At 44.0% G+C, this 24146-nt stretch overlaps 1 protein-coding gene across 1 annotated transcript in view; it reads left to right on the forward strand.

Moving 5' to 3' along the window:
• Window positions 1-12952: 12952 nt before the first annotated feature.
• Window positions 12953-24146, forward strand: part of pax5 (paired box 5) — a 43251-nt gene continuing 32057 nt past the window's right edge. The window contains 4 exon segments of the mRNA XM_056409371.1: window positions 12953-12995; window positions 20050-20215; window positions 23112-23309; window positions 23990-24054. Coding sequence (XP_056265346.1) covers window positions 12953-12995; window positions 20050-20215; window positions 23112-23309; window positions 23990-24054 — 472 coding nt within the window.

Raw genomic sequence — 24146 nt, forward strand, 5'->3', positions numbered from 1 at the left:
CATTATCATTCTTTTGTTCTTTGCTGACACTATGCAGCAAACAATCGGTTCCTTGAGAAACTAGTCAGTCGATCGATCAAAAACCAAAAGAATAAGTCAGTAGCAGCCGAAGAAATCCTGCATGAGGCGACTGAAAGGCTTGTGGAGCATCTGCTCAGATGCAGACTCAACCGTAACTGGTGGCATCGGCTTGTTTCAGTTCTGAAAAAAGAAAAAAGAAAAATGGTGTTCCTATTCTGCCGTTGGCGTGCACTTCCTTGTTACTGTATGTAAATACAACCAGCAGGCCTGTATCAAAGCAGCCAGGCAGGAGGAATTCCCTCTAAAAGAGACTCGCCCTGGATCAGCGCTTCCGAACAAAAATGGCTTCCATGCATCACCCACATGGGGCCCTCTGTGCCGGAGTCATTCACACCCACCACATGTACAGCATTCTCTTCCACTGCAGCACACACACACACACACACACACACACACACACTACGTTGTATCACTACAGTGAGAGTTTTGATCCTTTCAGTCGCATTAGCATCATTGTTTTAATAATTAATAGATATCACAGCATCAAATAGCCTTGCAGGATATGAAACTGGTGGCGTAATAGGGAGATTCTGGAGTTAATATGCCAAGTAGTGCATGTGCTAATCAGCGGCAGAGCTTAAAGGCAGGAAAGGATGCAACACAACCGGAGGGGGAATATTCCTTTGGTTTCTCCGTCATTTTCCATCAATGAAGCGTTATCGGCCCTTGTGTCGTAGCTTGGCCCCAACAGTCCACGCTTAGTAGGTTTGACATCGCAACATTGGATAAGCAGTAGAATGTCTAGAATTATTTATTTACTTTATTATATATTATCCAGTATGAAGCAAATACATGGTCAGAAATCAACAAAGACAATTCAGCATTTTCTTTAATTTTTTTGGACATATTAGTGTATAATTCTGCAGCCTTTAAAAATGCTTCGCATGAGTGGTGGCTCTTTATGGATATAATTTAAAAAATTATTTTATAGCACAATATTAATGCATATCCTGATACAGGCATAAATCTATTTGGAAAACTCTTTTTCGGGATATAAAAAAGAATAATCAGATACATGTGGTTATTCTGACTGATCAACCAAATTAAACACCAATGTACGTCATCACATCGATGCAAAAACCCCAAAGCAATGCAATATTCCCATTAAATAGCCCTGCTCATATTTACAACACCATGCAAAGGCCTGACATTCGAACGGTTAATATACCTTACGGTGTACAGTGTATATATAAATATTGCCCAACTTCAAATTAAACATTTTGAGAGGAAGAATGCCTTTTTGCATACGCTGATCCACACTGAGGCAGCGTCCAGCCGTGAACGAGGGGCCACGAGCAGACAGCGCTTCATTTGTAAAGGGCCACATGCCCGAAACAGTTGGATAGAAAGAAGAAGAAAAGAAAAAAAACAGGATGCCATGCATAGTTTTGTGGTCAGTCGAGTTAAGACTGCTGCTTAAATAATAACTCTTGCTGCTGGGGGTGTCTGGCAGTGAATGGCCAGTACAGGTAAGACCCCCACCCCCCAAACCACATACTCTCACACAGACACACACACACACGCACACTCCAGGAAACACTTTTGGTGGAGCTCTGTGATCAACAGTCTGTGTGTGCTTTAAGCAGGAACAGAACTAGAACAAGAGAACAAGCCTGACGACACCTTTTCACACCGGACCAAGGGACTGGTGTCTATGGGGATTACATTTGTGAACAGAAGCCCACACACAAAGTTCCAGACACACATCGCCACACGATGCCACATCTCTCTCTCTCTCTCTCTCTCTCTCTCAGCTGCAAGAATAAAAAACACATTGACAGGAGCCTTGTCCCCTCTTGTCTAATCGTCACGCCGAAATGTTTACCTTTTACATACGATTGGCCCCGGTGTCATGTTATGTCACATAATGTTTCATGGACAAATAATGCGTCCCATTTCTCAATCCGCCCCGCGGCCCTTAAGCCCCCCTCACCTTCTATAGCGACAACCGGGGCTGCAAGATCAGGAGCCTCATGTCACCACAGTGAAGTGCACTCTGAATTAAATCCCAGGGATATAGAGGTAAACTCAATCAGCACTGTGGGCCTGGCACACAGATACATGCACACACACACACACACACACACATACACACACACACACACACACACACACAAATAGTCATCAAAGTACAAGTGCAGATTGTTCTGTCTTAGTGTCCAGAAAATAGGATCCAACGTGTTAGAAACATTGCAATGTTGGGTTGGGCCCTCTGAGTGCACAAGTGAAAAAGTTAAAGGTTTATTCCAATTGTGTACAAAGTGCTTCACAATAAAAGTATTCATAACCCTAAATGTGTAAGAGGAATGAGGATGACGGCCCAAAAATAAAGGAATTAAACAAAATAAATGAAAAAAAGGCAAAGGATAAGGAAAGGAGCGTGATTATTGGAGAGTCTTGGGAGATTTAAAAATGAAAAATTGGAGGGGAATTGCTCCATTGTTCCTATTTTGCAAAAGCAAATAGTCCACCCTTCATTTGAAGCCAAGCTGATTTATATAAATAATAATAATAATCCAAAAACAATCTTTTCCTTCTACAAGTGCTGCCAACTATATTAATGGGGTTATGATATATGGTGAGCTCATCGCTAAAGGAAATATATAAATTAAACTGCAGCAGTTAGAATTAAATATGCATTTTGAAGCAGCTCCATGACAAATGCTCCATTAATAATAGTATTAAAATAATATATTGTCTCTAATAATATAATATGATCGATAAAATAGGACAATCAAGATGAGAACATGTTTTAATTTTGTATATGAGCCGATGATACTTGAAAGTAGATTTTAAAGACATGACTTTTGCATATTCTTCTTCTGAAATAAAGGTTCTGGATATTTCTTCAAGAGCTCATAACAAAATAAGAAATATGCAGATGTGATGATGTATTACCACAAGGTCACACCGCATTGTCTCTCTTCCACACTGGAGGTTGAAGTGAGGCCTTTCCGAGCCGTCTCCCCCTGCAGGTCTCTGCGGGCCGCTGGAGGCCTCAGAAGCCCCGGAGACACACAGAGCAGCTCCCCGCGTGTTTACGTGCTTACTTGTTCTCATCGGCCCCTTTAGGTCTCGCCCGTCTCGTGCTTTAATGCGATTCTTTCCGGTTCCGCTCGGTCAGAGCGCGGGTCACCGATCCAACCCCTCCCACCACACACACACACACACACACACACACACACACACACACACACACACACACACTACCACACAGACACACACACACACACACACACACACCCGCTCATATTCATTACATTAATTAGCACGGTGCTGAAAAACAAACAAGTGATGATTAATATCTAAACTATGGCGAATTCTTTGGAGGGGAGATGAGAAGGAAAACAATGTGAAGCGACACCTCCCCGAGGCGGGAGGCGAATGAAAGGAGGCTGAAAAAAACTATTGATATAAAGTAATGTGTAATCTTCCAAATATTATTACGGTATCGGGGTCGCGTATTTAATACAATCACAATATAAGACAAAAAAGGCAAGTAATATATAAATTAATGTTTTGATGAATACTCAAAATTCATACAATGTGACATAATATTATGAATGAAAGCATTTTTTATAATAATAATAATAATATTAATATTAATAATAATGATATCAGTTTTAGATCATTCAAAAAGAAAACAGAATTGCTGTGCTGCTCATTTCAAGAAACTCAAAAATATTCACAATGACACCACAATTATCAGGTAAAGCTCCAATAAATAAGGCTTTTATTAATCTTATGTCTCTGTTCTCAATTGTTATAATAAAGATATATCCAATTGTAATGTATTCCTATCCCTCGTTGTATAGCTTGGCAACAAATCATCTCAATTGAAACTTGCAGAATATAATAACTGTATGTTTCTTCTCATAACTCAATGGCAAATAATTGCAGACTCCCCTGCGAGTTTCTCGTGTTTATTAAATGCACTGAATAATCCGCCACCAAGGCAATACAGGTTCAACTTTTAGGCCTGTAATTTATTTATTTTGTATTTAAAAAATAAGGATGAGGCAAGACTGCCGATGATTCAATATATAAGAGAGCAGAGAGTTAAGGCTGCAGCTTTAACTCTCACAAAAACAGCCATATCAATATCAGCAAGAGGTTATAGGCTATAATACATATGTTTTTTTATTCTGTAGAACGCAGCCATATTCTACATTTTATTCGCAGCCCCTCCCAAAGGATGCACCCCTCCTGCTGGAAGGTGAAGCAGTCCTCACCAAAGCCCAAAGGCTGATAGATCTGTCGGTGGCTGTTTGTCCGCCTGCAGGTCAGAGCTCGAGCTCCTTTTATTACGTTTCCGCGCCGCCGCCACGTGGAAACACCACTATTTATGTTTCGGATGTTATGGGCGCGAGCCGGAGGTCAGGGTCGCGGGCTGTTGCGGCGCGAGGCGACAAGCGGAGCAAAATGGGTCGCTGTCTCGCGCTTTTGTTCTGCACTCAATTGTCTCGAGGGGGGGGGGGGGGGGGCTACGCGTGAACCCTGAGACCCGTGGCTGTCTGGACGACAGACTCTAGACGGCAGGGAGGAGAAGTATAGTGACAGTTGTCGTTCACCTCATCTCCTTGCGCCACGTATACTTCCACCGGGTCCGTCCTATCGTCTTGCTGACTGTTTGTTTTCTTTGGGCTTCTCATCTGACAGTCTAGAGACGTGTCTCTGCCAACGACCAGACTTCTGCTATACTTTTAAAAAATTATTGCTTTACAGATTTTCTCTCACAAAATATGCAAATATTCACACATCCGCCTGCTTGTGTAACCTTAATATAACAGGGAAGGGGGATTGGTTAGGCTTACCCAGTGCCGCCGCTCCCATAACGCGCACCACGCGCTGCAGTGCGTAGGGCACCAAGTCCTGAGGGGGCACCAAAAAATAGGCAACTAAAAAAAATCATCATATTTATAATAATTATAATGACGATATTATTTCAGTATAGAAATATTAGGCACTTTTTAGGCATGGATATCACAAAACAGGCAGAACAAGAGATATAGTTAATTGCTCAAAAAAAGTTACGATGGTTGCCCCCCCCCCCCTCGCTGTGGGTGCCCTTTCCTATCTCAGGGGAGTTATGCTTCGGCACCAACATGGCCTAGCAGCGGCACTGGGCTTACCCGTCTTGTTTCATCGAAGAACGTTATCGATGGGAAGTAGAACAACACCGTCGGTATCAGTATGAGTGGACATTTTCAGTTGGCAAATGAATACTTAAATGACATATTATGAGCTCATAGGTGTTGAACAAGAGCCGGGGGACCGGAATTATTTTGTTGTTGTTGCAACAAACAATGCAGGAGCGTCAGAGTATACACTCCAACAGCAGAGGGGTGAAGGTTTTAAGGTGCACCTGCTCGGCGGCTCCTTTCCGCCCGTGCGTAATGAGTAAAGAGCACCGTGCCGTAACCACCGAGGGAGGAGTTTGGATAAAGCTCTCGTGAGCGCTCTTTTGGGGAAGTTGCTGAAAGCAAACTTGACATAAATACACTGAAGCATCAACATTTTGCTCGTGAGCTATGCGCCTGCACTGGCATTAGCCTCCAGGGCTATATCTTGCGTCCCAGAGGAAATGAATCTTAAATCAAAAAAGAGAGGAAGAGGGAGAGCGGGGGCGGGAAAGTTTAGTAAAGTGGAACTTGGTAACAGATGCCATCAAAGGGAGGGGGCAGGGGGTGCATGGGGGGGGGGGGGGTTCTGTGTTGTGTATGTACGTGAAAAGTGTTTATGTGTGCAAGCTCGTGCGGGGGTCGGAAGGACAGGACATGAGCGCACATTGAGAGTGCGGCTCTTTTACTCATTGGTTCCCCCCCCCCCCCCCCCCCACCCGAAGCCTTTTGTTCCACCTAAAGCGTTTAGTTGCAGCTGACTGAGCACTTGCAGGGAGTGCAAAAGGCAGCGGAAGGGTCGAATTATTTCAACATACAACTCGCCCCCAAAACTACTGTAGGATAGAAGAAGAGAGAAAGAGAGAGGAGAGAGAGAGACAACAGGGTCAGAGAGAGAAAGACAACAGGGTCAGAGAGAGAAAGGGGAGGGGGGAAAGAGAGGGAGAGAGAGGGAGAGAGAGGGAGAGAGAGAGAGGCAGAAAGGGAGACACTCGGGAAAAAAAGTTTTTGTTCTTTTCCTTTTTTTCTTTTTCTCCTGTCATCACCTCCCCCTGTTCTAACCAGGCAACATGGACCAGGGGCCCAAGAGTCCTGCACTGCGGCTGGGGAGAGCAGGTAGGGTCGCACTGGCTCAATTTCACTTTTCATGGAAAGTTTAACTGATCTTTTCGAACAAACGTCTTGTTGTTGTTATGTTTTTCTTTCTTATTTTTGTTGTGTGCCAATGCAAACCTTTCAAATATAAGTTGTGAAAGTTATTTGTGGTGATATAAGTTGTTCGAAATGCTTCTTCTTTAACTTTTGCGCGGTGTTTGAAAGTATTTAAAAGTGTTCTGAAGTAGTCCTGCATGGCAAATTATATGCCGAAAAAGTATCTGCGCATCAACATGCTCTCACGTGTTTGGAGTCATGATGATTTTAAACTCTTGTGTTTGAAAAGAAATGTATGGAGCCTTTTGCACATAATGATTTCTTGCTAGTTTAATATATTACTGTGATGCTAGTAATAGCTGTATTTATTCATTAATACTATTATTATTTTTATTATTATTATTATCATTATATTTTATTGACGTATGAATTTTGGTTGGCACTGAAACCAAAGTGGTTGAACTTGTTGGTTTTGGGTTGGCACCACATCCTGACCTCATACGTGTTGGTCTGTGCACCATCACCTAGAGGCACACTGCTAACTGGTACTTATAATACAAAGCAGTGTGGATGTGTGCAGTGTGTGTGTGTGTGTGTCTGTGCGTGTGTGTGTGTGTGTGTGTGCGTGCCTGTGTTTGTTTGGCACGGCAAAGCAGGTGCACTTACGCTCACAAGTGTTCATATTTCAGGGCAGTTTTCATATTTTTTTATTCATTTGTATTAAATATGTGTTATGATAACCGTGACAAATTGACAATGTAAAATCTCTTAGTTTCTCGTTCGAGTTTCTGTGGAACAACATGTGCGCTGCAGTCCGGTTGAGTCCAGAACTCTCCACATGCAGTCCGCGTGTGGCCTTTTGCTGCATTACTTTATTCAACAGGTTCATCTGGCATATAGGCCTATTCATAAAACAGCGGGGCTCTGGTACAGCGATGGATCCATCGACCTCGTTATGGCACCCAACGGATACCACATCATTTCATACCGCTGCCCGCTGCGTCTGCATTGATAAAACGTCGTTTTCCATTAAGAAACGGCGGGCAGGTGATCCTCTCTCAAAGGGCTGTTCCTCTTACTCCAGAATGGGGAATGTCTTTGCGATGCTCTTGATTGCCTCCTAAGCAACACCTTTTAATTGAGGTGCAGGCTGCACTTGGTGCTGTTGCTCATTCTCACAATGGAGCGACATAGAAAGTGTGTCTCCTATGGAAATAAACGTGCGCAGCCCACGGTGAAAGCAATGGGGTTTGTAGCTGATGGTGAATAACCTTTTAACCGCTGAGGAAATCAGAGTTTAAAGGAGGCCCTCCCTGCGTTGGCGTGTGGAGTCTTTAGGGTCGGGGGCCCATACGGGCCTCTCCATTTCCTCTCACTTTAAGATACGTGTTTGGGGTTCAAAGGAGAGAGCGAGCGTGGACCTGACCCTCCTCTCCTCTCCTCCCGCCCTGGAGGCTGGCCGTGCTCTCTCTCTCTCTCTCTCCCCCCCCCCCCAATAAGCGGGTTCCGCCATTTAAGTCCCCGCCTGGATACTAGTGGGCCAGAGGATGACGTTGAATTATTATTTTACTTTAAAAATAGAGGGAGGCCGAAAAGAGATCTTTCAGCTTTGATCTTTTGTGATTTTAATAATACTAATAACACATCTCTCCCTTCATTACAACAACATAATCTGATTCCTCAGACCTCCTCTCCGGCATCACACATGTTTCTTTCCTTCTTCTTACGTCCAATAACTGCATCAAGTTGTCACCCAAACAGACATCCGAGTATATGTGAGAGTTGCGGCCCAAATTAGGTTTGTGATGGTGCAGAAACCCCAAGAATAGAAAGAGAGAGAGAGAGAGAGAGAGAGAGAGTTGGAGGACAGAGGGGTGAGTAAGAGGGGAGGGAGGGGAGACAGAGAGTGATGAGATGACCTCACATGGCATACAGCCTGCTTCCGCGTTGACCTCAAGTGCCCTACATGCAGGCGAGGTGTGATGTTATGACCTTGGACTTGCATCAGCATGGAGACAAACCCTAACCAGTAGGTCCGTGTGGCCTGTGAGGGGAGAGAGGGTATAAGTCGAGTTCCACCTCGGGATGTCCAAGACGGTTCACTCTCTCTCTCCATTCCATATATTTTATTTATCATAGACGACTATTTTTTTATTATATATCAATATAAATATTTATATATATATTTACAAATATATTTTTCTCTAAGCGAATAAAAACGTAAGAAGAGATACGGGAGCTTTCTCATTATGTTTACAGTCAGTCGGCGTGTAATAAACGAGTTGGTGGAGTTAACATGCGCTATTAATTTTTCATTTCTTTTTCGTTTCGACGCTCGGGCGTAAAGGGAAAAAGAAAAAAGAGAGCGGAAAAAAGAAAAGCAAAACAGCCTCAGCTTTCCTGAGGATGAAGGGAAAGCAAAGGAGAAGAAAGAGGGGAGCATTTAAACAACAACAACGCCTCCAATTGCCTCCAAATGATTATCGCAACTCAACCGCATTCTTACTAATGTTAAAAAAAAGTAAACGCCTTCCCCCCCACCCCACCACTAGAGAGGTAATGAAATATGGTAATATCTTTGGACCCCCGGATTAAAGTCTTCCTACCCTGATGAAAGTTTTTTTTTCTTCCAAATTTCCAACCCTAAAGCGACAACAATTTGTATACATGATTGATTGTGTTTGGATTCTTTTTTTGTTGTTGTTGTTTTTAATTGCTTATGTATTTAATTTGCCAATCGGAGGAGACAAGGGCTCGGGTTGCTTCTAGGCGCTCGTGTCTGTATCACAATAAATAGAAAATAAAATGTAAACACACCAGCTGCGGAGGGAGAACGAGCAACATGATAAATACAAATAAAACACGCGAGAATATATTTGAGATATTGTGCGTTTGTGTCCCATATAGAGACACCCGGAGCAAAAAGAAAAAGGAAAGAATGCAAAAAGATAAGAATAGAAACTGTAAACATAAAGATGCATATTGTAAAATGCATATAAATATATATATATATCTATATATATATATAGATATATATATAAAAAGAAAATAGTCAAAATATTTCCATTTTTCATGTTCTTTGGCTCTTTACCTTGATTTGGGGCCTACATGGTGATGTGGCACTGGTCTCTGGTGCTTGATCCAAGTCTAAATGTCATATTTCAATTCATGCACTGTATTCTGCTCTTGTATTTTGTTTTATCTTTCTTTTTTTTCAATGTCCTAAAAAACAAAAACTCAACTTGCTATCTGTCAGATTTGAGAACCCCGAGATGATGACGCGTAAAGGTAAAGGCTGAAATATGAATGAGGATTAGCACGTCACCGGCGCCGGGACATGGGGACGTGGATCTATATCGAAGATGTATCAAGTCATATTCAGGGTTTGAGAAGCAGAGAGGTTTATTTAACGGATCACAATCAAATGTCAGACACGGTGATCCCGCGCTAGCATACACGTGCTTTTATTCGTGTGGGGGTGGGGTCGTGTTGGTGGCCGTTACTGGACTGCTTTAAAGACTCTTTAAATTCTATGTAAAAGTCTCCACGTGTCTTTTTTGTATGCGCGTGTATGTATGTATGTGTGCACGCGCTCTGGCTTGTTTCCCCAAGGTTGAACGCCCCCTCGTGGTTCGGCTGGCCCACTGAAGAGAGAGAGAAAGAGAGAGAGAGAGAGCAACACAAAAACGATTACTCTCTTGCTAAATTATTTTTAAACAGAAAACAATAACTAACAAATAACCATAAAAAACAAAAGAAAAAGAAGAGGAATAAATGTATTTGTTTTATAATGACAACCAGTTTTCCAAAGGTGGGCGTTGCATGTTATGGAAAACGAAAAAAAACCGATTATACAAAGCACAAGAAATCAACACACACAAAAATCATAAATGAAATAGGCTCGGTAACATCACACATTGACCTTTTCTGCACCATCGCCTTGAGGTATACATCAAACATGTAGGTCCCTCGGAGGTACAACTGCAACTATGAGTTATTGTTGTTGCTCACGAGGCACTGCAATCAGCAGCATTGCCAAATAATACTTTGTCTTTATGGTGGCGTTATGTACACGCATGATTATATTTCTGTGCATAATGGGTCTAATCGGATGGCCTCGCGGGCCTGCAGTGTAAACACCGATGACCTGAAATGATTAAATGTCGAGAAACAGGAAAAAATTAGGAAATAACACTTTCCTTTTTCTCTCTCTCTCTCTCTTTTTTAATTTGGCTCATGCTTTAGGCTATTTGTGTGTTTAATATTACAGGGCGAGGCTGAGATATGCCCTCTCAAATCAGGTGGGACTAACTCCTAATGAATCTCTCTCTCTCTCGCCCTCTTTCTCTCTCTCTCTCTTCCTCAGTTTGGACTGCAAATGCGCAGCTCGCCAATTGCATTTCATTAGAAAATCGGTCGGAGATCCTCAATCAATTAGGTAATGAGTTGAAATGCATGTTTCATGTGTCTCTCGATCCTCCCCGAGCTAAAGATTGATAGCATTGTGTTGAAGGAGGGCTGTTGTTGTTGTTGTTGTCGTTGTTGTTGTTATTGTTTTCTTTTCACAACACTTGACAGCTCTGCAGACCTGCACATATAACAGTAGGGAACAGGAAGCTGAAAAGTCCCTAGAATACCGTGGCCCTTTAAAACCTGTCTACATGTTTTCCCTCCATGTCACATTTTAGCATTCCCCTTATTTGATAAAGCCTTGCTGCAACTAAGCCTCATTTTTCTTTAATACTCAATTAATTAGCCATTTAATATTGACATGAATAAATTGAGCGCAAACGGGTATAAAGGCGTTTATTTATTTTCTCCCCCCCCCCTCCCCCCACACACTTCGTTAATTGAAATTAAACATATGATCATTTACTCCCGGAGCCTCCTGCGTCGTTCCCCATTTGCGGACGGACAGTGCACGCTGGGGGCGTCATTGGCCCACGGGATTCGCAATAGCCAATCGGCGCGCTCGATGCACCCCCTCCTCCCCGCCTGCTTCTACCGAGGGGGCTCGCGGTGACGTGGTGTATGGTGGGGGTGGGCTGGGGGGGGGGGGGGGGCAGCTCACGTTGCGATTGGCTGGTGCCGCTGTGAGTGACGGGCAGCTGGGCTGGCGCGCGCGGGTTAACGTTCCAGGGGTTTGGGAGCGCGGGCGCTGTCCGCACGAGAGCAGGTCCTGAAACGCGGCGTGCTGCCCACGCTCCGACGCCCGCAGCCCCCGCAGCTTTTTGTTTTCTTCTCCGTGCCGTTCGAGAGAGAAAAAAACCCAGTTTATGTACATATATACACATCGACATTCTGGACGGGGCTTTTTATTTGGGGAGGTTGGTGGGCTGTTTCTGGCGGGAGCGCGGAGAAAACTATTGCTTTTGAATTTGGGCTGTTTTCTTTTCCCAACTCGGAGAAACGCGAAAAGTCACAGAGGAGAAGCGGGCGTCCAACACGTTTGTGCAACGAGTCCTGGTCAACACCGAGCGAGAGAGAGAGAGAAAAAGAGAGAGAGAGAAAGAGAGAGAGAGAGAGAGGGGGGGGGGGGGAAGAGATAACAGAGAGAGCCAGAGCTGCCTTTCGTTTTCACTCACAGGATAACAACTCAGCAGCTTTTTCCTCAAACCAGAGTTCATTTATTATTATTTTTCTCTCCCCCGCTGTGACATTTTCCCTGTATTTTCTTTTTTTTGTCTTCTTCTATTTGCCCTGGTGGATATGAGACTTCAAGATGTGAGCAGTCATCCGCTCTCACGCGCGTTATTGATGGGAGATTACCAAGTGTTAATGTGAAAGCGACCCGCCGAGGACGATTTCTAACAAGAAGAACCAACTGGAAGAAAACTAACCGTGGATTTGTAAAGAATATATTTTTTATTTTTTCGAACTGGAGTTTTTAAAAACATTTTTTAAATATTGTAATAGACTCAAAGGAGAAAGTTCAGTTCCCCCTCCTCCTCCTTCTCCTCCTCCTCCTCTTCACAGGCTAAGTCGCAGTTCAGGGGTCACGGCCAGCGGAGCGAGAAGAAGAGAAAAGGGAGGGAGGCTACTTTGGTTGCTCTCCATATTTTATTTTATTTAAAATGTTTGGGTGAAAGTTTGAATCTGTTTCCCTCGCGGGCTGAGGCGACTCGGTGTGGACGAGCGGCTGAGGGAATGAGCTCCATCGTTGTCGTTTCCCTCCTCTGGTTTTTGGAGACGCCAGAGCAAACCCGGTGCGGTGTCCCGTCCCCATTGGGAGGGAGCCCGTCTCTGATTCCCAATTTTGACGCCATTTCTTCTCTCCCTTCAACCTGAGAAAAAAAACTCCGATTTCCTATATATTTTATTTTTTAAATATATATATATATATATATATACATATTATATATATATATGTATATGTCTATATATTAGTGCGAGTCAAAGTACACAATTACTTTTTTTTGTTTTAATTATTTAAGAAAATAAAACCCCGCTCTCTGAAGGGAACCGGCAGCCCCTTTCCGTTCACTGGAGGTCACGGTGCTCCAGTGAGGTGGCCGACTCAAGCGGGGCGTCCGGGTGGCCTTTTTTTAAAGCCCCCCATTTGCACCGCACCGGGGCCTCTGCAGTCCTCCAGCTTCACCATGGAGATTCACTGTAAGCACGACCCGTTCGCGGCAATGCACAGTAAGTTTACACTTTTATATTCCAACACACACACACACACACACACACACACACACACACACACACACACACACACACACACACACACACACACACACACACACACACACACACACACGCACACACACACACACACACACAGACACACACACACAGACACACAGACACGCGCACACACACGCACGTTTACAGCGCTGTTTGCGTGTGCAATCATTACAATGGAGTTTTTATCTGCACCACAAAAAAAAAACATTCTCGGTTGGGGGCCTACATAATCTTTTCTTACCAAGAGGAAACAATCTTAAAGTACGTGCATTTTGCTAATTAAATGTTGATATTGAATTAATCTGCATCCATTTATTTTGATATATCAAAACATCCTGCGTGGAAACATTTGCTGTGCAAGTGAATTATTTATTTATATATAACACATATTCTGATGTTGGGCATGTGCTCCAATGACTTCCTAACATGGCTATTCTTTGCTATACCATTTGGATATCATCTGATACATGCAGAGGTTTAGGCCCAATGAGTATGATTTCTTTGTGGTAATTTCCCCTCGTTTATTAATTTGTTATTTATCCTCATGTTGATGTGCATGTCTTGACCCCTGGAGTCATTAAACAAACAGGTGTATCTTGACTATAATCTGGTCGCGCGGCGCGGGGTTGAGCTGGTTTATTTTTAATTGTGAAGCGCTTTGAAAAACAGACAATGCCGGCCTACATTTTATGTGATATATTTATATTATATTTGTCGGGTGCCTTGCGTGTGGGGCTGTTCGCTATGGAAGGGGAGAGGAGGTGCAGCGGTCAGAGAGAGAGAGAGAGAGAGAGACAGAGTGAGAGAGTGGGGGTGGGGAAGGGGGTGGGTTGGGGTAACAAAGCATGACTAAAAGCTGAACTCGATCCACAAACAGCAGCGCTGTTTTCTGGAACGTAACCAGGTCAGACAGACGCACAAAGGTGAGACTCCAGTTGATCCCCGCGGGGGAGATCCTCCTCTCACAACCCAGCGGGTCGGAGCGCGCGCCGGGGTCGGGCCTTGCAGCGTGCAGCGGTGACTTCTTGCTCAAGGACACTTCAGCAGCGGAGGGTGGGGTTTGCATATAACCCTGCAGCGTTTATATGTTTATATCCCAAAAAGTTGAACACATATTTATGTCATTTTACCCTGCCACAGAAGGCTAAAGTTACACATTTATTATCTGAAGTTAGTATCAAACGTTCAGTCACAATCAACTCTAGGCCCAAATAACAGGAGTTCATTAAATTAAGAACTTAAACTCTCAACCTTCATTGGTGGCCTTTAAAAAAAAGACTTTTATAAAAGAGAAATGTGATTTTAATACCCATGCTTGCGAGGAGGTGGCACTGGACGCAACACTCTGAATATAATTGCCTTGCAAGCACACACACACACACACACACACACACACACACACACACACACACACACACACACATATATATATATATATATATATATATATATATATATATATATATATATATAGAGTGACAGGTTCCCACGGTGCGTTATCCTGCTGGGTAAGAAGAAGAAAAAAGCTACACACACATAATAGAAAAAGAAAAGAAAAAAACTAGAACGAATCACGTTTCCTCTTCGCTGCAGTTTCGCCAAAGCCAATGAACCGCGGTGCTGACGGTAACAGCGGAGCTAAAGTTATATATGTCAAAGCGCGGAGACGCTTTAAAACGATTACACCCTAAAAAATGTCAGAGGGAGAGAGAGAGGGACAGAGAGAAAGGTTGGGTTGAATCGACTGTGACGCGTGGAAATGTTGCCGTGTGTGCTGTGAGTGTGTATGTTTGTGTGCACGTGTGTATGTGGGTGTGTGTGTGTGTGTGTGTGTGTGTAAAGTTCAACATGAACAAGTTTTTTGCTTTAGATTTTTTTCGTATTAATTCCATAAAACTAAGTGTATTTATACTTTGCGCGTGCACGTGAGTGCGCGCGAGCTAACCCCTAACAGCTGTTATTTCCACATATTTGTTTCAATGAAAAACATTTCAGTTGCTTTATTTCGGTTTGTAACAAACAGTCCTTTATGTGCACAATAAAAGAGTTATATCTCATATATAATATACACACGATTCACCTCACTCGTTATATACTTGGTTATAAGTTTAAAGCGTGTTTTGAGCCACGAGCAACAAACCATAGCAGTGATGATTTAAAAAACAAATACATCTATAGCAGGTAATTGTGATGATAATGAGCTGAATTTCATAATCACGTATTGTGATGGTAATGCTGGCATGCTGAATACTGAGCAGGCTGTGGCCTACCTTGGTGTTGGACTCAAGAGTGTAACGAAGAATCACGTTTTCGAGAAGAAAAAAAATGTATCTCGACCAAAGTCCACCAAATAAAAAGTGTGTAAATTCTGTCATTTAAGTCACATTTTCTCAGTTAAAAACTTATTTTAATAATAATACTATAAGTCCAAAACGCCTGGCTGGCACATCTCACGGTTTGTGCTTCATCTGTATTCTCGAGGGCCAACTTTATAAACAGGTTTTCAGCCAAAAGTAATTTCTATAGTTCATCCTTTTTTCTTTCTTTTTTTCTCTCTCTTTCTCTTTCCTTTTTTCTTTTTTTACCTTTTCTTTTTATTCAAGAGACACAGAGAGAGATAGGTGGCGTTATGTTGCGATTTCTTCTCTTTTGCTTTATTTTTGAGTCGTCAGGCCGTGACGAGGCAGATGAGAGATGAGAGACAGAGACAGGGTGAGAGAGGGAAAGAGAGGGAGAGAGAGGGGGGGGGGAGGTGAGGGGAATGCAGAGAGACAGAGAGCCTAATAGACTTTATTTTCTGGATGGGGGAGCTCGAATATATTCGGCTTTATCTCTGTTTTTTGCTCTCTCCCGGAAACAGTGAATCAATCAAACATTTAAGGAGGCGCTGGGCTTTTTAGTCAGCTCCTATATAAAAAGGAGTAAATAAATAAAAATGCAACACGGGGGCTGCATAATGACCACGGGTCCCCTCGCTGTCTCTGTCCCTCTCTCATCTGTTTTTCCCCCCCGGGGAGGAGACGAAGCTAAAGCTGCTTCTGGAGAGTCAGCTTTTACAGAAACACCTCTAACCCCCCCCCCCCCCCCCCTCATTTGGGAGAATCTTTGTATCTAATTTGCAACAGAACCTCAGGAGCTGGCCAACCTTAATTGAATTTCCGGGAGCGAGTGGTTAATTTGTTTGGTCAGTGCGGAATTGCTGGACCTCTGTCATTAAACTCACACAGTTGTTAGGGAACATCAGCCATCAATTATTCTGTTAGGTGACATATTAATTACTAATACTGTTTTTTAAATCTAGAAAAGGGAATGTATTCCTCCTAAAAAATTCCTGGCAATTTCTTGCCATTTTCCATATAACAACTGGCCAGGCCAGCACCATCTCAGAACACAACACTTTTTAGTCTTTAATGCTGCTTATTTAGAGAATTATAGCCTCACATGACAAATGCCTCCATAGAATGTGTAAGTTATTGCGTTTCGGCCCTATCAGTACATTTATGGGACCGGGGAAAAAATTATAATTTCAAAACACATAATCCCCATCACCCACCCCGAGGACGGTGAGAGTCTGAACGTCTAATGCCAACAGTAAATACACAGATAAGTGAATAAATAGTTATCTGGACGCTTTTTGTAGGTCACAAGTCATTCCTCTCCATCTCTTTACAAAGCAAGGCATATTTCATGCCCCAGCCCAGATAGGACGGGTGAAAGGAACCATTTCATTTACTCTTATCTGAGAGAGAGAGAGAGAGAGAGAGAAAGAGAGAGAGAGGAGGGGGGGAGTGTCTTCTCTGCAAGATACCTTTGATGAGGAGGGCGTGTGCCCAGTTGGCTTTTATAAACAACCCCGCAAAGAAAGCTTTGGGGGGAAACCTGTGCTTTTATTCATCGAAAGGTTCCAGGACGTGATAATAAGGAGAGGAGGAAGAGAATAATGCCTTTGCACTTTTACAAAACATTCACCGAGAGCGAGAGAGTGCGTGTGTTTGTCTGTGTGTTCAGGATTTTTGTCCATGTAGGTCAGCGGGTTCGTTCTTGCTTTGAGGAACGTCAATAAGTGAGTGTGTGTGTGTGTGTGTGTGTGTGAGAGAGTTTCCTCCCAGCTTCTGAGCAGCTAGTGGGACGTTACGGTTATGATTTTCAGTAAAATCGCAGGATTAGAAGGGAAACAAAATGACCAGAACGGTGGCGTTTGGATTGGACTACATGAGGTCAAGGCGGGCTTACCATGAACGACAATATTCAAGGTCCTTCCAAAATATGTTAGAACAAAAAGTAGTCTTCTGTCCAGATTGGCAGGCCCATTTGGGTCCATGCATACCTGCTTACATTAAAAACAAGCCGACGCATCCTCATGATGTAATCCCACAGATCTTACTTTTTAACCCTCAATCAGCAGATGTGTACGACAAGATCTTCTGGGATGTTTGCTGTGTAAACGAGTGCAAACCACAAGGTCAATTCCCAGTTACGGTTCCTCTTCAGTCAGAGACCGCTCATTGCACTGCTTCCCAGAAATACTCACACATCAAAAATAAAAACACCACGTATCACTAGAAAGGTCGACGCAGTTGATTTGCTGAAGAGGTGATTTTTAGTGTTGCATAAAGTTAGGAGACTGGTGACAGATCGATTAAAAAGAAAGAAAAGTCAAAAGTCAAACCCATAGGACCTGAATTTTAGTCCATATAGGTCAAGCTCCAACTCCCCCCCCCCCCTCCTCTTAAATCCTACATTTCCCACAATGCACAAAGTTTCGGGCATAACTGACCTCACCAAAGTTGGTTCAAACATTAAGCTGTTGACTGCGTCTACATATTGGTGTCTTTTGTAAAAGAGTGATTGCTTTTTCAAATTGTACCGTCTGCGGCAGGCGTCTGCATAATGAGGCCTCTTCCAGGTCCAGAAATTAAAGATGAGAGGCAAGGAGTGACCTGGACCGCCGCTTGGAAGCAGTTTGTTTGATTTCATAGATGGAGACTGTGGACTTCACACTTCATGTGTGGATGTGTTTCTGTTTGAGCTGGAGTAGCATGAGTGTGAGTGTGTGTGTGTGTGTGTGTTTCTTTACTCTATGCTGATGGAGGGAAGGAGAGGACAGGGGACAGGTTCAGGGGACAGCTTTGTGTTTAAGGGGATATCCCTGCTGGGGTAATGTGTTTAAAATCTATTACCCCCAAAGCTAGGATTAGTGTGTGGTGTGTGTGTGTGTGTGTGTGTGTGTGTGTGTGTGTGTGTGTGTGTGTGTGTGTGTGTGTGTGTGTGTGTGTGTGTGTGTGTGTTTCCCCTAAAGACGCAATCACTATGGTAATACAAAAGCCAGTGGATTATGTGACAGAAAAAGAAAATCTGGTAGATTTACACTCTCTGCCTTTGGAGAGATACATACATGTACAGTAAATACACACACTATTAGGGAGCTGTGGAGAGAGCGTATGGATCCCACTGCTGCTGACTGTATTATATACTTATATATTATATATACTTATATATTGACTGATACAGCTTCGTCGTCTCCCAGCGAGAGGCCCCCTTCACGTTCTGACCTAGTTGGCTGTGTGGAGCCTTTCAACAGAGAAAGTTAACAGAGGTGTGAATGTGTTGATTTCCAGACTGCTGACTCCTCAGGTGCATGCTGGGACAGGCTCCAGGACTGGTGCTCAACAATTAGTTGATTAATCCATCTGGCCATCTGCAACACATAAAAATATTACAATTTAGTACTTTCCAAGCAAAAAGGTCAATAATGATGTTTTCAGGTCGTGGTCGTTAGATCACTGGCGCTCCGTGGTCGTACATTTAAAAGGCGTCACATTGAGACGTTCCTTTTCTGCCTTATAAACTATGGGTGCAAACTGTATCCCATGTTATACTTTGCTCTAGGGCTGGGCCGTGAATCAATATGATCATTTCTCTTTCAATGACGTTGCGTCGTGATGAAATCATCGATCAAGATATTGTGGCGTGCAACTAAGTCGTCTTCAGTTCTCAATCATTGAGATAATCAGTGTCAGTTCATACAGGAGTTTACAAAACCAAATATTTATTTATTGCATTCCCAAAAAACGTGCTGCATCGTTACAGTTTCTGTCTGTATCGCCGTATCGCCCCGCCACTACTTTGCTCCAATGCACACCCAATTTCAAGTTATTGCTGCTTTAAATTGATCAATCAAAGAGATAATTTAGGCCGACGGCTACATATGTCCAATATTTACAGGAGCATGGAGGGGAAGGATTAAAACATGTCAGCACAACACCATGAACACAATGATATGAGGGTTCAGCTTGTGTCCGGTTCTATTCTATATCAGTCTTATTCTCCTAAATGTATTTCCTCAGAGATCAGAGGGGTATTAGTGGTATCCTTCAGTAAAGGGGCCAGTTGGTCAATAATGAATCCTCTCATTTACTGAAGATCTTACAGCTCAACTCTGCCCCGCGTGGAAATGAGCAACGCTTGCACTTTGGAGCAGTCAAACTTTTGCTATTGTGCTGAGCCAGATGAATCGGTGTCTGGGAGAGAAATCTCATCATTTTGAGGTATTTAAATGACCCCGTAGCTGTAAATTCAGAATCCAGAAAGTGTGGCTCGAGCTCTAAGAGTGGGGCACGCTGATAAATGGCCGTCTGAACGGTCTTTTGGTGGCAGCCTTGTTTGTCTCTTCAAGGCTGGACGGATCGGAAGAATCACGACGATATAACGGGAAAAGCGGAAGTAACTTGGAAAAATGTCGGTCGCGACTTTCCGAAACCAAAGAAAATTGGAAAGACGAGGCAGTAAATCAAGAATTTTTTTTGTGATCACTGATTTTACCTGTGAGGTCACACCTGTTCACACCTTCATCTGGCACATTTAAATAACTTTATCTTTGTCTCATTTCACTGCCTGTAGCCTAATTATATTCAGAGGCAGCCGTGGCATTCCTCTCCCCCTCACTCATCCTTGACCTTGTTTTGACATGTCTTCTCTCTCTCTCTCTCTCTCTCTCTCGCTCCTCCAGGACACGGCGGGGTAAACCAGCTTGGAGGCGTGTTTGTAAACGGCCGGCCCCTCCCGGACGTGGTCCGCCAGCGAATAGTGGAACTCGCCCACCAAGGGGTTCGGCCCTGCGACATCTCACGCCAGCTGCGAGTCAGCCACGGGTGTGTCAGCAAGATACTCGGCAGGTAAACGAGACCGAGTGGTACACACGGCATCTTTGGAGGGACATCTTTGAAGCAGGACAGCTGACAGTACATGTCTGAATCTGGTTCTCGCTTTGTTTTTCTGTTGGCTTCAGGTCTAGTGTTGGCTTAGCATGTGTGTGAGACTGAAGCCCCTGTAAGGTCACACCGACTGCCTTTGTGTCCAATCTGCCATTCCTTTGACTCCCTCAGCACCCACGCTGCATTTCCACCGCTGTCTTCTCGCCTTCTTCTTCTTCTTCTTCTTCTTCTTCTTCTTTTTTCTCCCCACCCCTTTAACCTTCCTCTTCTCTCTCTGTGTCCTGTATTTCTCTCCCGACCCGTCTCAATATTTCTGTGTCTCTCCACCCCCCCCCCCACCCCCCCTCCACATCTCTCTCTCTCTCTCTCTCTCCCTCAATCTCTCTCTCACTCTGCCTTTTCAAAGCTAAAATTCGAGACTAATTCCCTGCTCATTCCGTCCCCCGGAGAAGAAAAGGGGACAAAAGAGAAAAGATTCATCACTTTTTGGGGAATTAGCATCAAAATGAAAGCGGCACCATATTTCTGACCCCCACCCCTCCGCCCCCCTAAGAAAAAACGAAGTGAGATGGAGAAAGGGAGAAAGACAAGAACACAATCAAAAAGGGGAAAGGCGTGTTAAAGAAGACGAGTGCGGGGGGAAGGGGTGAGAGACAGAGAGACCATTTGAGGGGACGGAGGGGAAAGGATTAGCGACAGCGACCCTCAGCTATATAAAAAGAAAATATGTTGTTCATTCTTCTCCCTTGCACCCCCCCCCCCCCCCCCCTCTGTCTTCCTCTCTATATCTTCCTCTCTCTCTCTCCCCCTGTCCTGGACGTTCAACTCACTGAAGCATTACCGTGAGGGGGGGGGGGGGGGTCGAGGGATGGAAGGAGGGAAGGAGGGAGGGCTGTTTTATCCTCTCCTCTCTGTCTCTCTGGTGCCAGAAGAACAAAAACAGCAACTCTAGCGATCCATGCGTGTGTGTGTGTGTGTGTGTGTGTGTGTGTGTGTGGATATCAATAACCACGCTCGTTTATTCACCGATGATTCCGCTGTGAATAATTTAAATAGTTTTCCATTCGGAAATAGATTTTTTGTTGTTTTTCCTTTAACTGTGTTTATACTCTAGCTGTGAATAGTCCAAATGAGCAACACGCACACACGCACACACAAATATGCACACACGCACACACACACACACACACACACTCAAAGGGAGACAAGGAAGCACAAATTTACAGGAGCACACATCTTCACGGAAGGGATAACTCTACCGTACAGCGGTGGAGAGAGAGAGAGAGAGAGAGAGAGCAGGTTTAAGACTGACTGACAGCTTGCATCCCCCCCCCTTTCTCTGCAAGCTCCGTAATGCATTTGCTGTCCCCCCTCCCTCCCTCCACCTCCTGCCCCCATGCCCCTTCTGCATGCAAATACATTCATGAAATAGCCATGGTGGCACGAAACGCCTACATCTGTGTGTCTGTGTGTGCGCCCGCGCGTGTGTGTGCCACCCTCTTGTCTGTCACAATGAGAATCAAACAACAGCACGGCACGAGTCGGATCATTTGGCGTCAGGTTCAGATGAACTCCCGTCCAGCTGTTGGCCCTAATGACCGCGAGGTGGTCAGTTTCAGGTGCTGCAAGTAGAGATGGGACCGCCACGTATGGAATTGTCTGATTTGTAGTTTTACTGACACAACTTCAACATTTTGACATCATGGCAATAAGTCTGTGTGGAGCACCAAGTGTCTGGCTCCAATGAATGCCCTGTCAGGTTACCGATAATTAAAGGCATTAAATATAACTTATGTAATGTTATTAAAAAGTGCCTGCAGAAAGTTTGCTTTTACTAAGTGTGAGAATTGAAGATATTTTTTCCAAAAATACCAAAGCAAAGGCATTGGAAAAACGTAATGGTAACAGACAAGAGGTCACAGCAGAGACTCATTTGTTCGCGAATAAAGTCCTTTAAATGTGGCGAGAGTCACCAGTTTCTTGTTGTCAGAGTATCTGTTGTATTGTATTTGTAATATTTGCAATATCTCTTCGTCTTCGTCAAGTTTAGAAATGGTCGCTTAAAACAGGTAAGTCAGGAACATTATCCCGTCGACCACGCTCTCTTCCGAAAACCTAACTTCCTGTCAAGGTGGAAGTTTATTTTAAAAAGACATCCACCTGAGTTGGACCAACATGTTGCTTCTTTAGCTTGAAACCCTCTTTATGTTTCTGCCAATAACTAACCACGACACAGGCTGTGCCTCTGGAAGACAACCGCTTGATTCGATCAAAACAGACTCACGCTAGCTATGTTGAATTTAAGATTTTTTCATCATCCCCCACCTCACTTTAATTTGTCAGTACAGGACAGTGAGAATGCAAAAACTATCCTCATAGAAATGCGAGAGGATCGTACTTTTTTAAAGATCAATATCCAAATCAGTTAGTCCCCCAATTAAATGCACTATTTGCCGCTGTGTGAGCGACTCTTTCTCCAAACGACATACTGTACATTTGTAATCAAAGATTTATGAACCGCAGACAAGTTAGTTGACAATAAGAACAACATTTGTAACCATGTTGGTAATATAAGTGGGATTTTATCACTTTTTCACAATTATCTGCATTGATAAATTTAAAAAAAGGTCAAAATAGGAGCACCAACGTCCATTGATCAAGTCACACTCATGAAAGCTCAAACGTCTTATAGCCTCTTGATTCTTACATGTTGCATTCTTTTAATTAGATTTTTTATCCCATTTTGGATCTTTGAGATGACACATTATTTCAGTTAGAATTGCCCGACACTTCCTCTGTAAATGCGACGCCCTCCAAGAACCAACGCAAGCATCTAAATAGCGCTCTGATTTGCCAGGTACTACGAGACGGGCAGCATCCGCCCCGGGGTGATCGGGGGATCCAAACCAAAGGTTGCTACTCCCAAAGTGGTCGACAAGATCGCCGATTACAAACGCCAAAACCCCACCATGTTCGCCTGGGAGATCCGGGACCGGCTCCTGGCCGAGAGAGTGTGCGACAACGACAGCGTCCCCAGCGTCAGCTCCATCAACAGGTAGGTTCTGTTTGAGTGTCAACTCACAGCAACAGGTATGCTGAGGGTAGGGAGAGCTCAGAGCAATACCATACGGTGTGTTTGATGTGTGTGTGGAAGAGAGAATGCAAAGAGGCCCCGGTCTCCATATGTATGAAGTGGCTGCAGCTCAGTGGTTCAACACGATGGTACAATGACAACCCTTTCCCCTGAGCATAGAGGCTAAGAGAGAGAGAGAGAGAGAGAGAGAGGGAGGGAGAGATGGTGAAATAAGAGAGAGAAGGAGTGAGCAAAGGAGGCAGACAAAAGGGAAGGAAGGTGTGCGAGAGTCAGGATGGAGAGGGACACAAAAGGAAAGGAGAGAAAGGGAGAGGGAAGGGAAGGAGAGGACATGAGAGAGGAGGGGAAAAAGGGGGAGGAAAAGGAAAAAGAAAGGAAAGAGGAAGGAAAAGGGCTTGCATGAGCAGCCAAGCAGGAAGTGTGAGGCCCCTCTGCCATGTCAGCCTGCATCAGCCACTTCACACACTCACACACACACACACACACACACACACACGCACACACACACACACACACGCACACAACACACACACACCGTTTAGCTCCCACGATGGTCAGGTTTTCTTTGTCACTTAGAATCCTCACACTCACACACACACACACACACACACACACACTAATATCTCTTTCTCCTTCTGCAGGATCATTCGGACAAAGGTGCAGCAGCCGCCCGGCCAAACCGGCTCAGTGTTGGCTCACAACATAGGTAGGTCTGCTGCCACAGAAATCCCCATTTCCAACTGTCAAAGCACATTTGACCAGCAGAGCCGTTGTTGTGTGAGCCTCTCAGGGGCCCGA

Source organism: Pseudoliparis swirei, chromosome 24, assembly GCF_029220125.1.
Source record: "Pseudoliparis swirei isolate HS2019 ecotype Mariana Trench chromosome 24, NWPU_hadal_v1, whole genome shotgun sequence".
Taxonomy (NCBI): Eukaryota; Metazoa; Chordata; class Actinopteri; order Perciformes; family Liparidae; genus Pseudoliparis; species Pseudoliparis swirei.